At 31.4% G+C, this 20,813-nt stretch overlaps 4 protein-coding genes across 4 annotated transcripts; 1 reads left to right on the top strand and 3 right to left on the bottom strand.

Annotated features, from left to right (window-relative positions):
* Positions 1–1,455: 1,455 nt before the first annotated feature.
* LOC110998125 (inhibitor of growth protein 3) lies at positions 1,456–8,846 on the bottom strand. Its single transcript, XM_022266588.2, has 11 exons — positions 8,650–8,846; positions 8,404–8,475; positions 8,119–8,316; positions 7,267–7,408; positions 6,219–6,321; positions 4,429–4,518; positions 3,692–3,797; positions 3,414–3,492; positions 2,596–2,676; positions 2,132–2,273; positions 1,456–1,851 (listed from the first exon to the last, which is right to left on the bottom strand). The coding sequence occupies exons 1-11, from the start codon at positions 8,675–8,677 to the stop codon at positions 1,732–1,734; spliced, it is 1,161 nt and encodes a 386-aa protein (XP_022122280.1). The 5' UTR covers positions 8,678–8,846; the 3' UTR covers positions 1,456–1,731.
* A 1,353-nt stretch (positions 8,847–10,199) lies between these two features.
* LOC110998126 (calcyclin-binding protein) lies at positions 10,200–14,413 on the top strand. Its single transcript, XM_022266589.2, has 5 exons — positions 10,200–10,497; positions 11,246–11,456; positions 11,981–12,187; positions 13,608–13,773; positions 14,243–14,413. Exons 1-5 carry the CDS (start codon positions 10,474–10,476, stop codon positions 14,334–14,336), a joined length of 702 nt encoding a protein of 233 aa, XP_022122281.2. The 5' UTR covers positions 10,200–10,473; the 3' UTR covers positions 14,337–14,413.
* On the bottom strand, positions 14,401–15,606 carry LOC110998133 (peptidyl-prolyl cis-trans isomerase G-like). Its single transcript, XM_022266599.2, has 2 exons — positions 14,598–15,606; positions 14,401–14,529 (listed from the first exon to the last, which is right to left on the bottom strand). The coding sequence occupies exons 1-2, from the start codon at positions 15,527–15,529 to the stop codon at positions 14,487–14,489; spliced, it is 975 nt and encodes a 324-aa protein (XP_022122291.2). The 5' UTR covers positions 15,530–15,606; the 3' UTR covers positions 14,401–14,486.
* A 2,528-nt stretch (positions 15,607–18,134) lies between these two features.
* Positions 18,135–20,792, bottom strand: LOC110998124 (60S ribosomal protein L13a). The gene is made up of 6 exons (XM_022266587.2): positions 20,670–20,792; positions 20,182–20,312; positions 19,776–19,885; positions 19,409–19,554; positions 18,704–18,826; positions 18,135–18,255 (listed from the first exon to the last, which is right to left on the bottom strand). The coding sequence occupies exons 1-6, from the start codon at positions 20,688–20,690 to the stop codon at positions 18,172–18,174; spliced, it is 615 nt and encodes a 204-aa protein (XP_022122279.1). The 5' UTR covers positions 20,691–20,792; the 3' UTR covers positions 18,135–18,171.
* Positions 20,793–20,813: the final 21 nt, after the last annotated feature.

The following is a 20,813-nucleotide window of genomic DNA, read 5'->3' as shown; positions in this document are numbered from 1 at the left end:
ATTAAGTTTTTTATTTAATTTAGAAATTCTCTAATTTAACTTTATTAAACCAATTTCTGTAAAGTTGCATATAGCATATGCCTATATCATTTTTCGAAAAATAAGGTCATAAAGAAGTTTCACTTTTTGTGTGTGCACTAGTATACGCACATATACACAAACCAGAAAAATAGTCACCAAAACCTAAAAAATTTTATAAAGTCGATGACATAATTAACCGCATTTTAATTTTATGAAAATGTAAAAGACAAGCTATGAGAAATAAAATATGGCTACGAAAATGTTGTTTTCACTATAAATACATCATATATGCCTCCCACGTTGGAATGAAATCGTCTGTCAAAGTTACTACAACGGGAATTCCATCCAATTTTATTACAGCTCCAAATAATCTTAAAATACACAAATAATTCAACGAATCGTAAAGAGGCACCCCAGTATCAGTTCTTTCCACTTGACTGTATACAGCGACGAGTGGTTAGAATTGTCACTAACTCGCAAGCCCTCTGGCATTAAGTGTCCATGGACACACTTAATCAGGGGAGCCTCCTTCCGTTTGCCCCCTGTGCTAAAAAAATCCTGCTTTTTATAGGATAACTAGCTGACCCGGCAAACGTTGTTTTGCCATGTTTTTGTGCCAAAAAATTAATTGTAGAGGGGTGAAAATTTTAGGGTTGCATGTATTTTTGTATGGTGTATAATAAAAACGAAAAATTTAATCTAAAAAATAAATGAAAAAACTTAGAGGTGGACCACCCTTAACATTTAGGGGGATGAAAAATAGATGTTGTTCGATTCTCAGACCTACCCAACACGCACACAAAATTTCATGAGAATCGGTCGAGCCGTTTCGGAGGGGTTCGGTGACACAAGAATTTTATATATTAGAAGTCAATTATTTCGCCACATGCGGGAATCCGGTTTTATCATACCATAAAACCCAATTTTCATACATTTCTACTGTATATTTCTATGAAAGTGTAATGTGGTATGTAATTTTACATCTGTAGCACTATCATAGGTTTAAATTTATTTAACAAGCCTAAAACTGTGCAAATATGTAGTCATTATCAGCTAAAGCTAGACATGCATATTATTTTTATACTAAGTTTTTGTTATATACTTAAATTAAAAGAAATATTTTATTATTTAAATATTTTGTTAGTTCCCTTTTTTAAATATTTTTGCTGTTAAATGTATGTATCATCTATGTATTCCATCTTTGGCTATATTCTCAGTATATTTGTTTGTATTTTATATAATTTGTTAGCTGTAGGAGTACTAAATAAATAAATTATATACAAGGATATTTGACTCAAATTCAAAAAAAACCGAAGCAATTTTTTTAATAAAAATGTACCAGATATTTACTTATTTATTTTTATACGTTCCCGCTATGCAAAAAAAAGTAAAAAAAAAAATTAAGTAATCAGTAAAAAATAAAACCAATTTTGTTTCTTGCATCTTTTATTCATTTATATCGTATTTTCACTACCAATAAGTTGGCGAAACAAAATATGCCCAAATCAAATGTAATCTCACATTGCCTCGCTTTGGAAATAAAACTTAACTGAACTAATAAAATCAATAGCAGACTTTTTTATTCATTTACATCAAATTTCCATACAATGGTGGCAAACAAAATATACTTTGCCCTATTCTCGCAAATATTAGCAAGTTAGCTAGAAATATTAAAAAAGGAGTATTGGAGACATAAATAGATAGTTCTCATTAGTTCTTGCGATGAGCCCGATTGCGACGCATGTTGGTATGGCACTGCGGACAGTACCATTTCCCTTTCGGAGGTGCCGTGATACCAACACACGGGTAGTGGAACCACTCGTACGGGCACTGGAACAAGGATATTTTAATAATTAGACCACCATCAAGACATTTCAATTTACACTAGTAGGCCTCTCGGACCCTGAGTCGAATTGGTTAGGAGTTACCTAGACGGGTAACGGTTCCATATATGGAACAGCCACAGGCCATATATGGAACAGCTACAGGCCATATATGGAACAGCCACAGGCGATATATGGAACAGCTACAGGCCATATATGGAACAGCCACAGGCCATATATGGAACAGCCAAAGGCCTATTGCCTATTTTCTTGTTTGGGGAACTTACATCGTGGTTGTCACAGGCGACCATATCTCCGTAAGACACCTGGTTACAAATACAGTAACGCGGCTCGTTGGGGTCATAGGCCCATTCCTCTTCTACCGGCTCTTCGATAACTACTTTGTTTACGTTTGCATTATTAATGGGCCTGCAACAAATATAACACTCAATTCAATAAAACATATTTTTATTATTTATCTGATAATATCTATTTATAAAAATAAATATGTAAATACATTTTACGGTGATTTTTAAACTTTTTTTAAAATAAAACATAATTACGGAAATTACATATACCAGTAAAATAGTGCAGTAATTACTATTCGAAATTTTTCTACAGATTAATTTGATGGTTGTTCTTTGAAGGCCGCCAGGCGGACGTATATACGAAGGCCTCGTAACAATAACCACTCGTTTCTTTAATAACCGAACATTCGTCATAAAAAAATCTTGTTAAAATCTATACTTACACAAGTGTAGGCGACGATGAGCGACTAGCGGCCATTGACGCCTGCCCGTGGATAGATGCAGCACTCGACGAATAACTTTTCCTAAAAAAGTATATTTTAGAGAATCTTTAATGTTATATATACATAATACAAAAAAAAAATATTTGAATTATGAAACCATTTACACAATACAAGTGTTTGTTAATCAAAAAAGGATTGAGTATCTGTATCGATTAGTAAACAGAATATTATCTAAATGTTGCTGAGTGTTTTATAATACTGTTACAATACTTTGTCATATGATACCCCGTACCTTTAAAATATGGTTAGGACTCCGATTTTAGTAGGCAATAAGGATTTAATAGGCAGTAAGGTACAGTTTCATGCACTCCTAAATCTCATATAATAAATTTAACCAAATTAATTATAAGACAATTTAATAAAACCCGAAATCATCTGTGGCCACAGATTAGTAAAAATTTGAATGTAATATAAATACATATTAAAGTATGGTATGACGTTCGAAATTCGAATACAATAAAACGAAATTATACAAAGAAACGGCCAGTATTAAACTCTAATATGAACTAATATAAATGAGTCAAAGACTAGATTATCTATGGATTTTCAGAGGTAAAATTAAATTGTGACATGTTCTAAATTTGAAATGAGTTATTATAAGATATTGCTGTTTATTTCAAAGTAATAAAGAAGATTGAATTTATAATTGTTATGTTTTATGTAGTTTGATGTATCCGTTTTCCTAATAAATTTTTTTTTGTAAATTAAATAAACTAATTGTTTTTCCGCAAAGTTCCCACTGTTTAAACCAGACTTACTTCTGTTTGTGGCGTTTGTTAGAGCTTCCAGAAGAGTGGGCGTGGCCACTGTGATGTCCGCTCGACACTACGGTCGAGCCTGAAATTTAATTTTAATTTATTGTCATCTGAAGTAATGTTTACCGTGTTTTTTCCTTAATAGCCTACATCCCTGATAAATGTAATCACATTTAATTACTTAGAAATTTATTTTTTAAGTTTTCTAGTAATGATAGTTTATGATACCGCAAAATGAAAGGAATATATTTTCTCGGACTCAATGTGGGGTTTGTATATACCATGATCGTGATGCGTCGTATGGTGTGTCGTATGCGCGTGTGAGAGGTCTCCGGCCACCGCTTCGTAGGACGCTTTGAGGGACGCCGTACGACGCCCTTGCTGCATCTACAAAAATATTATTTCATATTCATTGACTATAAAGATTAAACGATTTCTATCGTATTAGCATTAAATTAACCGACTGTGTAGTAATCGATATAAAAAAAAACTTTATTACAAATAAAAAAGTCCAATCAAAATGATATAGATATCTATTTGATATATGAAGCATTCTAATTTGTTATAAAAGTAAAAGAGTGCGTGTACTTAAGTACACGCGTTAGAAGTTACACTTCTTTGGCGTATGGAAATGGCTAAAAAAATAACTAAAATGCATTAAAGTGATTAACGATAAATATTAAAATTCATCAAAAAGATTTTATTTAAATAAATAAATTATTAGTAAATGCAAATCCTTCGTATATGAAATTGATTTAAAAACACCAAAATAATATTAATTTATTCACACTGTTTAATTGTACTGTTACGAAACACGTGTTGTAAATATAAAAATACTAGAATATACAACTGGAACATAGTTATCGATTTCCATGCCACCTAGACCTAACTTTACGATGTCGAATTTAGGTGTTGGTGTGCGCGCGCATCGTAAAAATTCTCATAATTTTTCTCTCTGAGAGAAGTATAACTTCAAAAAACATAAAATTTCCCACATTTAATATTTAATAAATATTACCTGTTGCGTAGCAGCAATGGCTTGACTGGCTGCAGCCGCTATGGCACTGCCCGCGTGACCCAAGGAGTACGAGTCACGACCCAATGCAGCCTAGAAAATTCACACAATATTCATACAACAGACATACAAATTAATTATAAAAATTTAATTTGCAATCATTATGACTAACAAGTAACACTTGAAGAAAATCGAGGCATAAATGTAAAATACTATCTGTGATTTTGACTTTGAAATTGATGTCTCCTATAAAACTGTAGTACATCACTTTGCTCTATTGTCTATAACAATATTCAAATGCCAAAGCGTACGCGATTTAGGTCTGTTTTTGTAAGGATTTTTACTTATTTGAAATTTTTCTATAGACTATATTTATCGGGCTATAACATAGGGTTCTAACGGTGAAAGTATTTTTCAAATCAGTCCTGTACTTTCCCACCATATTCAATGTAAACAAACAAACAAATCTCTGTATTTACGTGTTGTTCCCACGAGAATATAAGTGCGAAGACAAATCTTTGATTTCAATTTTATAATTAATTAACTACTTAAGATATTATTGAAAGAAGTAATCTAGATCAATTGAAATATAGATTAAAACTAGAAGAAATAAAGGGCATGCCAAAGTTAAGAAATGTTGTTAATTCTAGTAAAAGATTGAAATGGAAATGGACAGGACATATGAGAGAAGATAAAGATACATTGACGGAAGGGAGGAAGTCAAATAAATAGATCGGGAGATGATTTGCAAAGAGTAGCTGGCCCTCATGGCCCCTGGAGAAGGCCTATGTCCAAGGACAAGTTGTATAATAGAAATCACCCGGCTTGTGGATTAATTATTAATTTTTTATATTATATTTTAGTGTTTCACACTTTTATGTATCTAATAAGTAAACACAGCAATACAGGCTTTTATTATTATTATTATAACTACTTGAGATAACATCTGGAAGATGGTGTAATAGTTGCAGGTCCTTACAAACATTTATAAAACAAAATTTGGCCATTACAGTGGCGGAGAGTTCATTACCCACTCTTCTCTTCCGTTCTAATTTGAGAGCTTGCAGTAAATGAAAATTAGAAGCATTTAATATATATTGCATAATTGACGTTTATAAATCAAATCAAAAATCATTTATTATAGGTAACATAATGTACACTTATGAACGTCAAAAAAAAGAAATACATTAAATGATTCTATCTTTACATTTACTGTCAGTTCTCAAATCAAGGGCGTAGAACGGAAGAAAAGAACTGGCAATAAACTCGTCACTCTTTATCGCCAAGTTTTTTTACACAATGTTTGTAAGGAGCTGCAACCACTACACCATGTTCCATATGACATCTTAAGTAACCAAGAATAATAAAACAAATTAAAAACAAAGATTTGTCCTCTATCAGCATGAGGCATGGTGAAATTGTAGCACGCACTTACATACTCGTGAGAACAACACGCAAATATATATAATAATATATATACTACGGTATAAACAACTAATTTCACCGCATACACGAATTCGAAGTATGACGCATAAGTGTACATTGTGCAAGGAATAAATGACAAAGAATTTCCAAATAAAAGTTACATAACTATGATATTCTAGTACTTTTTTTATAGAACAGGGAAAACGAGGCTCACCTGATGTTAAGTGATACAGCCGCCCATGGACGCTCTCATTGCCAGAGGGCTCGCGAGTGCGTTGCCGGCCTTTTAAGGATTGGTACGCTCATTTTTGAAGGACCCTAAGTCGAATTGGTTCGGAAATACTTCAGTGAAATATAAATAAATATACCTGTATAGCAGAATCAGTTCTAGATAGACTTCCGTTACTTCCATGGGAACGAGCTTCCCTATTACTCCAACTTTCGCGACGTTTTTCAGCTCTGATGCGGTATCTAACGCATTCAATTTTGTATTCAACACAAATATTTTCAAAAATAAGGTATATATAGAACTAAACCACTCAGATATCTGTATCTTTTTTTTTATAGAACAGGGGGCAAACGGGCAGGAGGCTCACCTGATGTTGAGTGATACCGCCGCCCATGGACACTCTCAATGCCAGAGGGCTAGTAACATTTCCAATAGGCAATTTTTGAGTCACCATAGTGATGGCCTAGTGGCTTTAGCGTGCGACTCTCATACCTGAGGTCTTAGGTTCGATCTCCGGCTGTGCACCAATGGACTTTCTATGTACGCATTTAACATTTGCTCGAACGGTGAAAGAAACATCGTGAGGAAACCGACATGTCTTAGACCCAAAAAAAAGTCGACGACGTGTCAGGCACAGGAGGCTGAACACCTACTTGCCCATTAGATTTAAAAATTGATCATGAAACAGATTCAGAAATCTGAGACCAATACCGGAAGAGGTTGTAGTGCCACTGATTTATTTTTTTATTTTAAATTTTCCTTCACCGAGGTGCACAACTGGGGCATCGAACATACAACTCAAGGGATGAGAACCGCCTGTTGAAACCACAACGCCAAGATTAGCTCTCAGAAAAAAGAAATTCAAAAGATACATCATAGCTAATTTTTTATTTTTTCTCAGTTAGCCCTTCTAATATTGGCCAATTCTCGTAACACCAACCAATAGCTTTATTTGCCATCGGAAAATAACTTCCTCATCATGTTCAATAAAATATCTGTTATAATATATAATGTGGAAAAACCAGTCCATCTCAAAAATCTTGATAGGTCCTATGCTTACTATACAAATTTAAAAAAGAAAATGAGGCATTTCCTAGATAAGTTTCACAAATTATATACATATACCTATTAAACCACCAAACAAAAACATTATTATCTTTAATCATGAAAAAATACTTTACACTCACCTACTTTCCTTATAATGGTTATTATTTGATGATGGGCCATGGTTTGTATTAGAATCAAGATCAAGAGATCTTTTCTCTAACAATTCTGTAATACCCTTGTTATCAGCTTCAAGTTCACACTTAAACTTATGAAGCTCTGTATCTGGAACACAAATGAAAAAAAAGTTAATTTTACCAAAGCATATACAACATTTATAGGTATTAAATAACCTTTTCTATTCTAAATAATTAAATCCATGCAAAATACATAGGTTGCAATTACAACTACTCTAAATTACCAATTTGTGTATTTATATAAATATCCATTCTAAAACAATGTGTATGCCTAAAAAATACAAGAAAATATGACATCACAAATTTAACACGCTTATACATGCCCATCAAATACATTAGAACTTAAGCAATATATCAATGTAAAAAACTAAAGAAACTACCCCAAAATAAAACAAAACAAAATATTAATAATAACTAATAATATACATAACAACTAAAACTAAAAGATGCAAAACGCTACAAAATGAAAACTTAAACCACATTAAGATTTGAGAGCCTGCAAAACAAGGTTACGGTAAGTCGGTAGACTGTTGTAAAACACATCAATATTTCTAATAAAGTTTTAAGTCCATTTAAACTAGCAGATAAGCGAGCCGTAGGTACATATAGTAGACTTTTAGTTTGAGTAACTCTTGGATTACCATGAAGTAAATTATTGTAAAAAATCTCCTTACTCTGGATGTTTAAGATATATATCTAAGTCAATTAATTATTTTAAAATAGACATAGTTCTTACAGAAAATTACAACTAGCTAAAAGTAGTTTCTAAAGTTCAATTAGTTATTAAAAATGTCTTACCTAATCTACGCAAGTATCTATCCACTAGGTCATACATTTGACTTGAAAGAGTTACTTTTTCATCTGCTTCCTCCAAAGTCTTGTTATAACCCTTTTTAATATCTTCAAACTCAGTATCTGCTTGCTCTGGGTTGACATCACCTCGTCGACAGCCTCCGAACAAAGTACGAACACGTTTTTCCAAGGTATCCATGTTATCTTTAAATGCAGTAAAATTAATTTAATTTTTTATAGTTGAATTTAACAAAATACTAATAAGTATATGTATATTAATTTTCAACTGACTTTGAACCGACAAATCCATTTCACGCATTTCTGTAAAGCGATCTCTTAGCTCTTGAGGTAGATGCTCGATCACTGGAAGTTTAATTATAATATATTATAAGTAAATATTTAATTAAACAATATCACAATATAAATTTAAATAACGCGCCAAAACAAGTTAATGATTCCTGTTGTATACAGAAGGCATACCAACCGTAATGGAGGGCAAGCTTTCTGATATTGAAAGTCAAAATATATAATACATACTTTCTAAATAATCCTCGAGGTATAACATTTTGGTAAGTTGATTTTTCTCTTTCTTACTCAATTACACTTTTGTCGAAGACGTCTTAATAAATAAAATGGAGTTGTTAAAATTATTCCATATAAAATATAACGTCACAACGTGTTACGTAGACGCCCTATTGTTGTGACAGTTTTGTACAGATTCTACACGTCTACTCTTAACAGAGTACTAATTCAATATTATAAAATTAAATCACGTTGTGGGGTGAGGACTGAGGGGTGACGAGTTCGATGCTCATTGCAGTTCTGCCAACTTTAAAAACTGACATAGTTACAATTTAAAGCATACCTAAGCATATGCTATACCTGTTTATGGTTAATTCAAATTAGCAATCAAACAAATATTAAGGGAAAACCAGTAAAAAGTCAAAATTTATTTATTCATATAGGTAACATAATGTACACTTATGAATATTTAATAAATTTGCGAAAGTAGTATAAGACCATGTTTTAGTTATACGCATTTTGCATCATAAATAAAGTCATACACAATGACTAGTATTAAATATTTAAAAACGTTTCTTGTAATTGTTTGAACAGTAATGATAAGAATTCTGATCTCGCGCTTTAATTAATTCCAGACAATGATTCGAAGACCTTTAACTGAAATAAAGTTAAAACTTGAAGATTTACAAGAATATGAAAATTCCCGCAGAGAACAAAATCATTTGTCCATAGTACAAGAATTAAGAGACGAAAGTTCCACTGTAATAACACCAACTAATGGAGGACCAAAAACTACAGAAGAAATACACAATAGAATTGGTTTGGCTCCGAAAAAAAAAAGCAGTGAGTCAAGACTGTAATGTACTCAGAGAATGATACTATAAGCGCATATTAAAATACTTGTTTAATATCAATGCTTTTTAATTATAGGGTCCACGCAATAATCTTCAATCCATACATACTTAACATACATAAATCATAATAAACTTTTAGTGGTTTCAAAAATACTTATGATCACAATAACAAAATCGAATTATCATTAATGCAGAATTACTGTCCATGCTGCATACTAACATTTGTTCTAAATACCTTTTTACAATGTTAAACATTGTAGTTTGTATAAGACATAGCATAAAATGACATATCTATTTAACAAAAAATAGTGTTAATTTTAATGTATATTGAGAATAGATAAAAGAAATTACTTAGAATAGATTTCTTGATTTCATGCTTTCATTTCAAAAAAAGCACGGGGATGCTGCCACCTTCGGTCTTAGGTAGTCTGGTTTAAGGACTGCTATCTTAACAGCGGTGATCGGTGCAGTCGATTAACTTATAGGTTTAATTAAGAACAGATCATTTATTGTATTGTATAAATAATGATAACAAATGTTACGGGTAATGCATGTTGGTTGGGCTAGAATATAAATATAACGATGCCTTTATTTGGAAAAAAGGATTTGATAGAAAATCAAAAATAATATTCTGTGTATTCAGAAATATTTACAGAGTAAACAAAGAACTAAACCTTTAGTGTCAATTTTCAGTTAATATTTCCTTGTCAATGTGATATTTTCGTTTCTAGATTGTTCATCCAAGGCATAAATTTCAAGTTTTAGAATTTGAATTACATTTAAGAATTTAAATTATTGTAATTGGTGACTACTCCCTGGTTTTAGAACTATTCGGTATTTTATAGTAACGCTAATTCATTTTTTAACTATTGAATAGTAGCCAGTAACCGGCTTTTCATTGAAAGCAATTAAAAGTTAAAATAGTACACGCGTTATTCAATAAACAAAAAGTATTGCATCTGGTCTATTACAAAGACGCTCCACTATGTCTAACACCAAGATGAATGAGGTTTGTTTATGCATTTTTTCTTTATATAATTTGTAAGTTCAATGTGTGGACATTGTTGTGTTACATACATGTATAGGAATACTTCTATAATATGTTCTCCTCTATTAGTTTATAAGCAGTGTAGTAGTAAGATTTAGTAGTTTATTCCTTTATTTTAAGCTTTATACAATTATTATAACATTTATACAATTATTATAATAATACTTTATACATTTTGTATATACATCTATACTGAATGCATATAGACCATGGCAATAGGTTATTTCAAGACTACCTTTACTCTGTTGTTATCAAGTAAGTATTTGAAACTTAGACTTTCCAATAAGAAGTGGTTTCAGTCTTAATAATTTCAGTAGATTTGTTTTAACCTGCTAAGTGTGTTTAAGCTGTAATAAAAATATAGAAAATACAGATTAATGCTGTACTTAGTGTTAGTAGATTTTACAAAGAGTAGTATACTGTATAGGAACCCTACTAAAATTGTAACAAATAATTTAAAAGTTCTTATCAAACAATTAACTATTATGATTTTTTGTTTATATTGTAATAGTTACTCATTTATTGTTGAACATTTTAGCAGTAAATTAAAAGGATTTTGATCTATTAATAGTATGCTGTAGTTTTTTATCATTTAAAAACAAACTAATCAATTAGTTGGTGTATTATATTTATTATTTATTATAGGAGTAATGCGCTGCCTACTACACACAGACCAGTCATTTTTTATAAATTTAATTTATTTTTAAAGTTGCGGAGCGACATCGATGAGTTAAAAATTCTATTAAATCAGGCGAATCGAAAAAGGGTGCAAGATTTTTTGTCTCTAGAAATTCGTAAATTAGAAACAGAGTGGATTAAGCTAAAGGAAAATGTCAAAGAGACTCCATTGGAAATTGTTACACCTGCACCATCAGTATCTGTTCAAAAGAAGAGGACTCAGATAAAATTAAATGGATATGGTAATTATATCAAAAAATCTTTATTTCTAAACTTTGCAGCTCAATAAAGAATGATATGTAAAAAAATATTGTAAAGTTGCACATGCTTTACTGTCTGTATGGCTCCAAATAATCATAAGAAAAAAACAATATCACAACTTGAATATGCTATGTAACCTGTGCTGGTTATTAAAATATAGATTTGTTATGTAATGAAAGTATTGCATAAAATTATGCACTCCTGAACATTGCTTGAGAAGTGCTTATCATCTAGATCATTCCAAAACTGAAATAAATGTATTTGGCACTTATATATTGTCTGACTGAAGTGTTATACTAGCGGCATATGTTTGCTACTCTGTTTTCAAGCCTGGCAGTGTGCCTTTAGGTGTAATTTTCACTACAAAATTTGGGATTATTGATTTTCATAGAGATTTCTATTATAATGAACAGTGTTTCAGGAAGAGAAAGCTAATTGATACCTAACTGTTTCCTTTTTTTAGTCTAAAATCAGAATTATTTTAGCCAATACATTAAAATTCTAGGCTGGGATCAATCAGACAAGTATGTAAAGGTATTTGTCACTCTAAAGGATGTACAGACTATACCAAAAGAGCGAGTTACCTGTAATTTAACTGAGAAGTCAATGGAACTGCATGTTGAAGACTTGGACAGCAAGGATTACAAATTGGTGATAAATAATTTACTTTATCCCATTAATGTTGCTGAATCCCATTGGAAACAGAAGACAGGTATTAATTTGTTTTGAATATTTTTTTTAAGTAAAAACTCCCATCTTGCTCATTCTTTCTAGTATATCTTCTTTTTTCCTTACTTTGATTTCCTAAAGGAGAACTCTAGTATTAAACTTTTACTGTCATAAAGCTCTTGTAAATAATAAATTTGAAAATATTTTTCAATTGTAGTAATGTTTAACCAATTCCTAAAAGACACATATTTCCTTAACCCACATTACTTTAATTTTATAAAAAAACATTGGCAGCTTATCTACAATTTCACTGGCACTTTGCTTATATATTTGTTACCCCCTTTTACATTATTCTGTTCTGGTTTATTACTCCTCTCCTTATAATTCAACAAAAAAAAGAATTATCTTAAAATGTAAATATATAAAATTGTATGTGTACGGCAAAACATATATAAAACTTAGACTTGGGACAAATATTCTATAACTATTCGGTATTATTTTATTAATTCTACTGCTTTTAATATATTCGGCCGAATACCGAATATCAACATATTATTCGGCCGAATACGGATTACTTATATATTTTATCATAGAGACATAATTGGTAAAGTGGAAATTTAAAATCGATTGATTACGTATATTTTCATTTCTGTTATAATCATTTAAGTAGTAATTGGTACATAACACAGGTACACAATCATCTTCTGAATTGGAAAAATTGAGGATTCTATGTATATGAATTATTATGGTTATCAAAATTTAGACGGGTAAGGTTCTCATTTCTTTTATTTTCATTCATTAAGTAGTCATGCAGTGAGTTAGCGTATATAGTACATTAGAACAAAACAAAGAAGCGCGAAACAATCACGTCTGTACAAGTTTTTGGCGCTAAAATTCAGCCGAATATTTTTGCCTAATATTCGGCTATTCGGTCAGGGGCCTCGCCGAATATGCGGTATTCGGTATACTGCCGAATATACTATCCGTTGCAAGTCTAATAAAAATTAAGGATAAATTCAGATAGTTTAATTTAACCTTACCCTTAGAATAGATCTACGCTAATAAGGATAGTTATATAAAATTAGAAGTAAATGTATATTTAGAAGCATTTAATATATATTTATTTTTCGACGTTCATAAGTGTCCATTATGTTACCTACATGATTAAAAGATTTTTTAATATATAAAAAACAGCCATTTAAATTGTATATTAGTATACAGTATACATTTTTATAAAAATTAGGCATTTCATGCAGATTATGATTGTTAAAATAATATCTATTGATTTATGAGAAAATAAATAATATATTTGCAGCATTGTTTCACAATTTAATAATTATTTATAAAATAATTATTAGACATATTAATGAAATTATTAGTTTCTCATTATCTTCTTATGAATTAGTGAAAGGCAGTTGGAGACATAATTTATTTGGTACATAATTGGTAATACTTTTTTCCAGACATGGTTGTTATATTTCTTGCAAAATCTGAACCCACCAAATGGTCTCACATGACTGAAATAGAGAAAAAATTTGAAGACAAACGTAGTAGTCGTTTGAAGCCAGAGCCCGCTGAAACTGATAATAAGGATCCTCAGGCATCTATTATGAGCCTTATGAAAAATATGTAAGTTTTATTATATAAAATATATTAATAAATAGCCTTATTTTCTACTTTGGATCTTAACTTGTGCCGTTGGACATTGGCTGTGAACCAATATTTTTTTTTAATTATTTCCTGTTTGGAAAGTGAGTGGCCTTAGATTTACAATTTCTGTATATTTATGACTCAATCAAATAAATTTTTAAAAGGTTTTTGTTAAAAATACCAAATGTCCATAATAATATTGCCAATATAATCAATATTTAATAAATTTTACCACTTAATAATTTTTTCTTAAAATTTTGGTAAACTTTAAATACAAAGATATTTTCGTTATATGCTTTTGATAAGTGTATCAAGCTAGAGATCTACTGTCTATGTATTGATAAAACTTCAGAAAATAGGAGGATTTGTAAGATACAAAACTATTGTATTAATTTATATACATAAGTCGTAAAACTGCCAATTCTTTAATTTAATTATCATTTATCAGGTATGAAACTGGAGATGATGATATGAAGAGAATGATCACCAAAGCCTTCTATGAAGGCCAACAAAAAAACAAAAGTAACACTGTAGATTTGTGAATAAGGTGTTAGATGGTATTTAGTTTTTAAGTTAAATTGTAATCTTAAGTATTGAAATAAAAACATATTTCAAATAACAGATTTATTATTATTTTAGATACATTTCACTAAATTAACAATATCATTTTCCATGCCTGCAGGTCTCTGTAGTTAATCGATTTTGTTTGCTGGTATAGAGAGCCACTGGAAAGACCTGAAAATTAAGAAGTATTAAAGATACCAATATAATAGTACAATCAGCACATTCTTAATTCCACTTACCAGGTTTTCCTCTTAGTGGAATCTGTTCTGTTCAAAACCTTGACAACAATAGTACAAATGTAAATAGCTTGAAGAGCGTAAAACGCGGCCTGCCATGTTAATGATGAGTTTTCTTCATTGACCATGCTCAATGTGTTCCTTGAATGATCAAAGTTCAGGTCGTATTCGCGTGTTCTTTTGTTTTTTTCCAACTGCTGCGTCATTCTTGGTTCTCTTAACTGACGTCCAACTGATTGACTGATTCTTCTATTGTCGTTAGATAATCTCCTGTCCACGTTTTTGTTCACATTTTGTCGCATTCTTGTATCATCATCCCTTTCACCTTTAGAGTTAGATCTTCGAATCTGATTCTCATCAGAACTGGTGCGTCTCATCGTGTGAGTATAGGTCCTTTGTTGTCTTCGCTCAGAAGTTCTGTCATCATTACTTCTCAGATAATTCCTCTGTGTGTTATCTCTTAGTATTTCGTTGGATTCTCTGAATCTTTTAGCAGACCTTGTGCTATCGCGCCTCTCGTTACGTTCGTTTATTTGGACATTCCTCTCCATACTGTTTCTAATTCTGTCGGATTCTCTGGTGTTTCTAAAAAAGTTCCTTTCAGTTTCTCTTAAAGGTAAACGATGGTTATTATTAAGACGAGCATCACGTTCGTTACGGTTAAACTTTCGTACTTCTCGCCTTGCTACAGTGTTCCTATTAGAAGAATCTCTATGATACGAATTTGCAAGATCACTATTTGTTTTTATCGTGCGTTGTCTAAATTGGGCCATCGGAACATCTTTCCTAACAGTTCTTTCCGTATTATCTCGGACATTCAAGATTTCTAAAGATCTGAGGACACGCCGTACTTCGTCGAGTGACCGATGATTTTCATTTTCGCGAACATTGCGTTCATTATGCCGCACTTCAGTATCGCGTTCCATAGCATACATTGCTCTTGATGACCTGGCATTAACGAAACTTATTCTTTCAAATGATCGCGAAGATAAATCTCGCAATCTACTTATAGACCGTTGCTCATATCTATTTGAATGTTCATTTCTGATTACTCCTTCGCGCCTTAGATTCTCCACTCGTTGATTGTCATTTGTACTGCTTCGGGGATTACGGAGATACCTCGGTGATGTAACTCTTTTCATTTGCCTTAACTCAACAGAAGGAGCTATACGTTCTCTTTGTTTATCTGATCTTGTATCCTTATTTATAGCTTGCCTATTTTCTTTATTTATGCCAGTCCTATATTGTGGACCATTTATTTTCCTAATATCAACAGAATTGCGGAGAGGACTGGAACCATCTCGTATTTCAATTTCTCTGTTTATCCTGGAAACCTGTTGTTGACGATCTTCCAATGATCTTATCATTCTATTTTTCAAATTCGATTCACAGCGTACTTCTCCAGGGTTGTCCCTTCTAATCTCGTTAACTCTGTTCAAAGATGGTAAACGTTCCTCGATATCGCGCATTTGTCTAATATCTGATCTGGTTCGCAAATTATTTGAGTTACGAAGAGTAGTAGTACGGCGTTCATTGGCATAACCTACTCGTTCTGCAGACAAATCCCGGTTCTTTACCAGTCTAGAATAATGTCTTTTCTCGGCTTGCCTCTGGCGTAAACTAAGACGATCATAATTGGTTTGAAATCGACTTAAACCGTGATTAACGTTTCTAGATTGATCAGTTCGAGTATCTGTTCTTGATTCGCTTCTGTTCTCCTGTAGTATTGGAAGGTCTCGATATTTCTCTCTTACTGATATTTCCGGAGACTCGTTTCGAAGTGGTAAGTTTCTGCGAGCAAGTGCTCGAATATCCGGATGATAAGAACGCTGTGAGCGTTCACGAGAATATTCCCTTCCATTAACAAGACTTGTGTCTGCTTTTATGGTGTTTAAAACACAAAGTAATACTAGGAACGGAAAATTCCAGTTATACATAGTACTGCTATCCTCTTGTATTTACTATTTTTAGCTGGTGAACTGAGGATTGTTGGTATCGAACTGACTTCGAATCATCCTTGCCGTCCTTTTATATCGGTTTTGAGGTTGTTTCGAATAAATTTGTATTAAACGCCACAGTGAACCCAATCTCCAGCATCCTACGCGAGAGCGAAACAAGCCGCGTCACATATTTTTCATTTTATCATTGAGTGAATCTAAACGAATTTGACGATACTATAATAAATTGTGTTTTATTCAGGAATAGTGAAGAATATATTTTCGCAATTAATAAACTACTTATTATGTATTTATATTGGTTTCTTCGTGTTATTTTTAAACATGATGAAATAAACTCATTTTAATTTTATGAGTATAAAGTAAGTTATAAACTTTTAAAATTACTGGATCTAGATGAAGCCTTATTTGAAAGCTTATATTATCTAATTACTTTGACAACCGGACTTTGCTTATCCTTTTGGTTCGTAACGGTTAATTACACAAAAAATATTTTTGTACCCAAGAAAACTATGTTTCTACCCACAAATTAATCGAAGCATTCGGCTATTAGATTAGTTTTCACTACACAATATAAGTTTTTAAGATAACTTATCACGTAGAGATCAGTAAAATATATCGGTAAGTTAAATCAGCATAAAGTATCTATAAAATCAGTATAGCAAATATCTAGGATAAAGTACAACTTCGTTGCTAGCTGTACCCCATTCACATGTTATCTGCGGGGTCCCAGCTGTACAAGAAAATTTGTCTCCGCGACCTATATTATCTGATTCAACTCATTGGAGCGTTTAATCGAACGGTTTACTGAAAAGGGATATAATTCACTAGGTATAAATAAATCTTACTTACATATAATGTATATTTATCCGCGTCTTACATCTTTTATATGTAGTGCAAAATATGTATTAATTTACTAAATTTGTTAACCACAATTTTATTTACATGAATATTTATAAAATAATGAGAATAAAATGTTAAAAAAGGCAGTATAGGCCTGATTGGGATACCTATTAATTGTATTATATGACTAATTTTTAAAGTGAAAACTTCTTTAGCGGCGTTGTTCACATTTGGGATGGGTTAAAAAATGTCAAACCCGCCAGGTGAATGATTGAAAATTCGTAAGACGGATTGAGAGTCAACTGGCGCAGCGTATTTAATGTCATCTATATTAACATGTTTCTGTATGATAGCGCAATAAACAAATATTGCATTCTACCACATAAATTATGGTACTTTTATAGTGACAAGTGCAAGCCGTCTTTTCTATTTCTCTAACTTGATTAGTTGTCAAAAAATATGTATTCGCTTTTCAGGAATAAAGCCATAGTACAACAAAATAAAAATTTAGCTTAGATTTTGACTTAAATTGGTCCACATATCTTCGAGTTTGTATATTAACAATATATTTAGTAAATAATATTCATTTATATAGTTTTGTAGATATAGCATAAAAAACCTCATCAGGTACCAAGATTCTTCACTATAATCTGTCAACATTAATAAATTGATTTACTGTGGTCATCTTATAAGCACATAACTGATCATACAATATTTTAGGGATAATAAAGAAAAGTCAAAATGGGCAACCAAAGGTTTATTTTATTTAAATCTTAATCCTAATTGTATCCGTAGGATTGCATGACGGCGGTGAAGGGTGCTGTCGTCTTTGCAACTTTCTCACCTGCCTCCTTAGTGATTTTCTGAAAAAATAACAATACATTAATTTCCTATTTCAATAAATAATACTATGTGCAGTATGATAACATTTTCAGTTAATAATTTTGTATCATAAACATCAAATAATGTAGGTAAAAAATCATCATCAAAACTTTTATTCTAATAAACAGACATTTAATTAGTGACAGAAAATGCAGTTTTATATTGTTCCTGATTTCAAGAATTTCAACATATACAATTATTATTTTTTGTAATTAGAATAAAAGTACTATTACTAAATCAAATAAGTACATAGTACTTGACTATTGTGTATACTCATCCATACCAAATTGTAACAAAAGGAACTGTTCATACATTTATGTACATAAAATACTTGCGAGCATCTGCAGGCAGATTGCAAAAAACATACTTTTACACAACCTTAGTTCTAAATTTTTAATAGATTATTTATTTTTATATAATATTACAAACCTTAAGTTTCCTTTCATATGCAATTTTGTGGATTGCCTTGAACTTTCTCTTGTCCTCTAGCTTGCGTACAACTCCACGGTACTTCCATCCAACTTCATGTGACAGACGGCCAACGTGACAGTACTAGTAATAAAGTTTTATTTTAATAATAATATTATATACTTTATATGCTATATATAAATGACAGATTAATCAGAATTATTCATTAGCAACATATAACATTCAGTCGCAAATTACCCAAAAATTAACATCACTGAAACTATATTAATCACTTTATGTATGATATTGGCCATCTGTATTTGGTAATAGGCTTGAACTGCTTCTTAAATTTGATTAATTTGTTTAAAGAGTTGCATTTTTGAAAGGACTTAACTTCAATCAGAAATGTGTTCTATATAGATCTAGCTTTTATTTCTAAGACAAAAGAAAATTACATATACTGATGTTTCTAAGATGATTGAGTTAGGTTAGGTGAGTTAGAAACTATCAGGATAGTTTAAAAAAATGCAAGATTCTTAATATCTCCTATAATATATTCAACCCTTCAAGTTAGGTTAATAATGATTGGTAATTCAAAGAATTATGCTTAAACAATCAAAATTTATCTATAATAAAGACTAGTCCCAAAATATTGTAAAGACGAGATATTAGCTACAGTTATTTATATTTGAGTGTAGCAGATTAGCCATAAAGTTTAATACCAACCTTACGACCAGGTTTAAGACAGAATACTCTTAAAGCTGCTGGCACAACTACTCTGCGGCGGTTGTCATAAGGTGGGGGACAGCCATCATATGAACGGAGTCTTCGGAGAGCATCCTTTCCACGTTCAGTTTTGTGAGGAATCATGCCTATAATAATTGATTCCTTTAAATAGTGCATTTTTTGAAGAAATAATTTTTATTGTTTCGGTATCTCATAGTAAAAGGTTTATCACAACAAATCAAATAATGTAGGTATATAAAAAATAATCATAGAGTATTAAAGAAAAATAATCAAGTAACACTGCAATTTTGGTAGTTTAAACAAAAGTTACACGCCATTAAATATATATAAAACATTGAAGTCATACCTCTGACAGTTTTCCACAAGATCTTAGATGGTGCTCTGAAGTGGAACGGGCCACGGGCTGGATTCACATTGCAGCGTTTGCGCAAAAATGACATAAACTTCAACTTATTCCTGAAATATTTAAACTTAACCATTAAAATGTGATTTTTAAATGTAATTTTAATATCTGGAAATAATGCATTTATCAGACAAGATTATAATACAACATATTTTCATTCAGTCGCAAATTACCCTTTAAATAAACATCATTTCACTCTACATAAGACATACAAGAAAATTGCTATGTTTAATGTTCAAACTCTCATGAGATAAGACACCTTTTTCAACTGTAATTATATTAACTTATATGATAAAATTACTATAAAATAGCAACCTATAATCTTAGTAATGGAACAAATTGCTCTCACCTGAAGAAGTTTCCTGAGATGTTAATTTGTTCACATCTTACAACAACAACTTTGTTTCCTTCAAGGAGGACCTTTGAAATTACTGCGGCCAAACGACCGAGTAAATGGCCACGGCCATCAATAACTATGGCCTGAAAGATAAATAAAAAGGAACAATTAAAGAGGGGAATATCGAAACACACCTAACCTAAAAACTATACATGACAACAATAGCCACATTCTCTAACTTGGAAGAAGAAATAGATTTATAAGCATGGGTTCGTAAAGTTTTAGGGATATAAGTTAATTAAATGTTATAATGAATATTAAACACATAGTAAGTCCTGGTCAGCAAGGACCACATACACGTGCACAACTAGCCGCAATGTATTGCACATTTCACTAGCAACGATGCTAAATGATATTTTAATTTAAATTATAAACTCCTCGAACAATATATAAACAATATTAGATAAATTATTACATTATTAAACAGTTTTTAGGCTCACCTTATTGCTAAAGCCCGTCATTTTCACGACAACAAAACGGAAAAGGATAACTTTTTAAAACAAGATGGCCACCGGATCATTGGTTTTTAACAGTTGCCAGTATCAATATTGATATAAGTTATTAAAATTATACATATGTACTAA

This window comes from Pieris rapae, chromosome 21 (genome assembly GCF_905147795.1).
Source record: "Pieris rapae chromosome 21, ilPieRapa1.1, whole genome shotgun sequence".
Lineage (NCBI taxonomy): Eukaryota > Metazoa > Arthropoda > Insecta > Lepidoptera > Pieridae > Pieris > Pieris rapae.
This window is presented reverse-complemented; position numbering and strand designations above follow the sequence as displayed.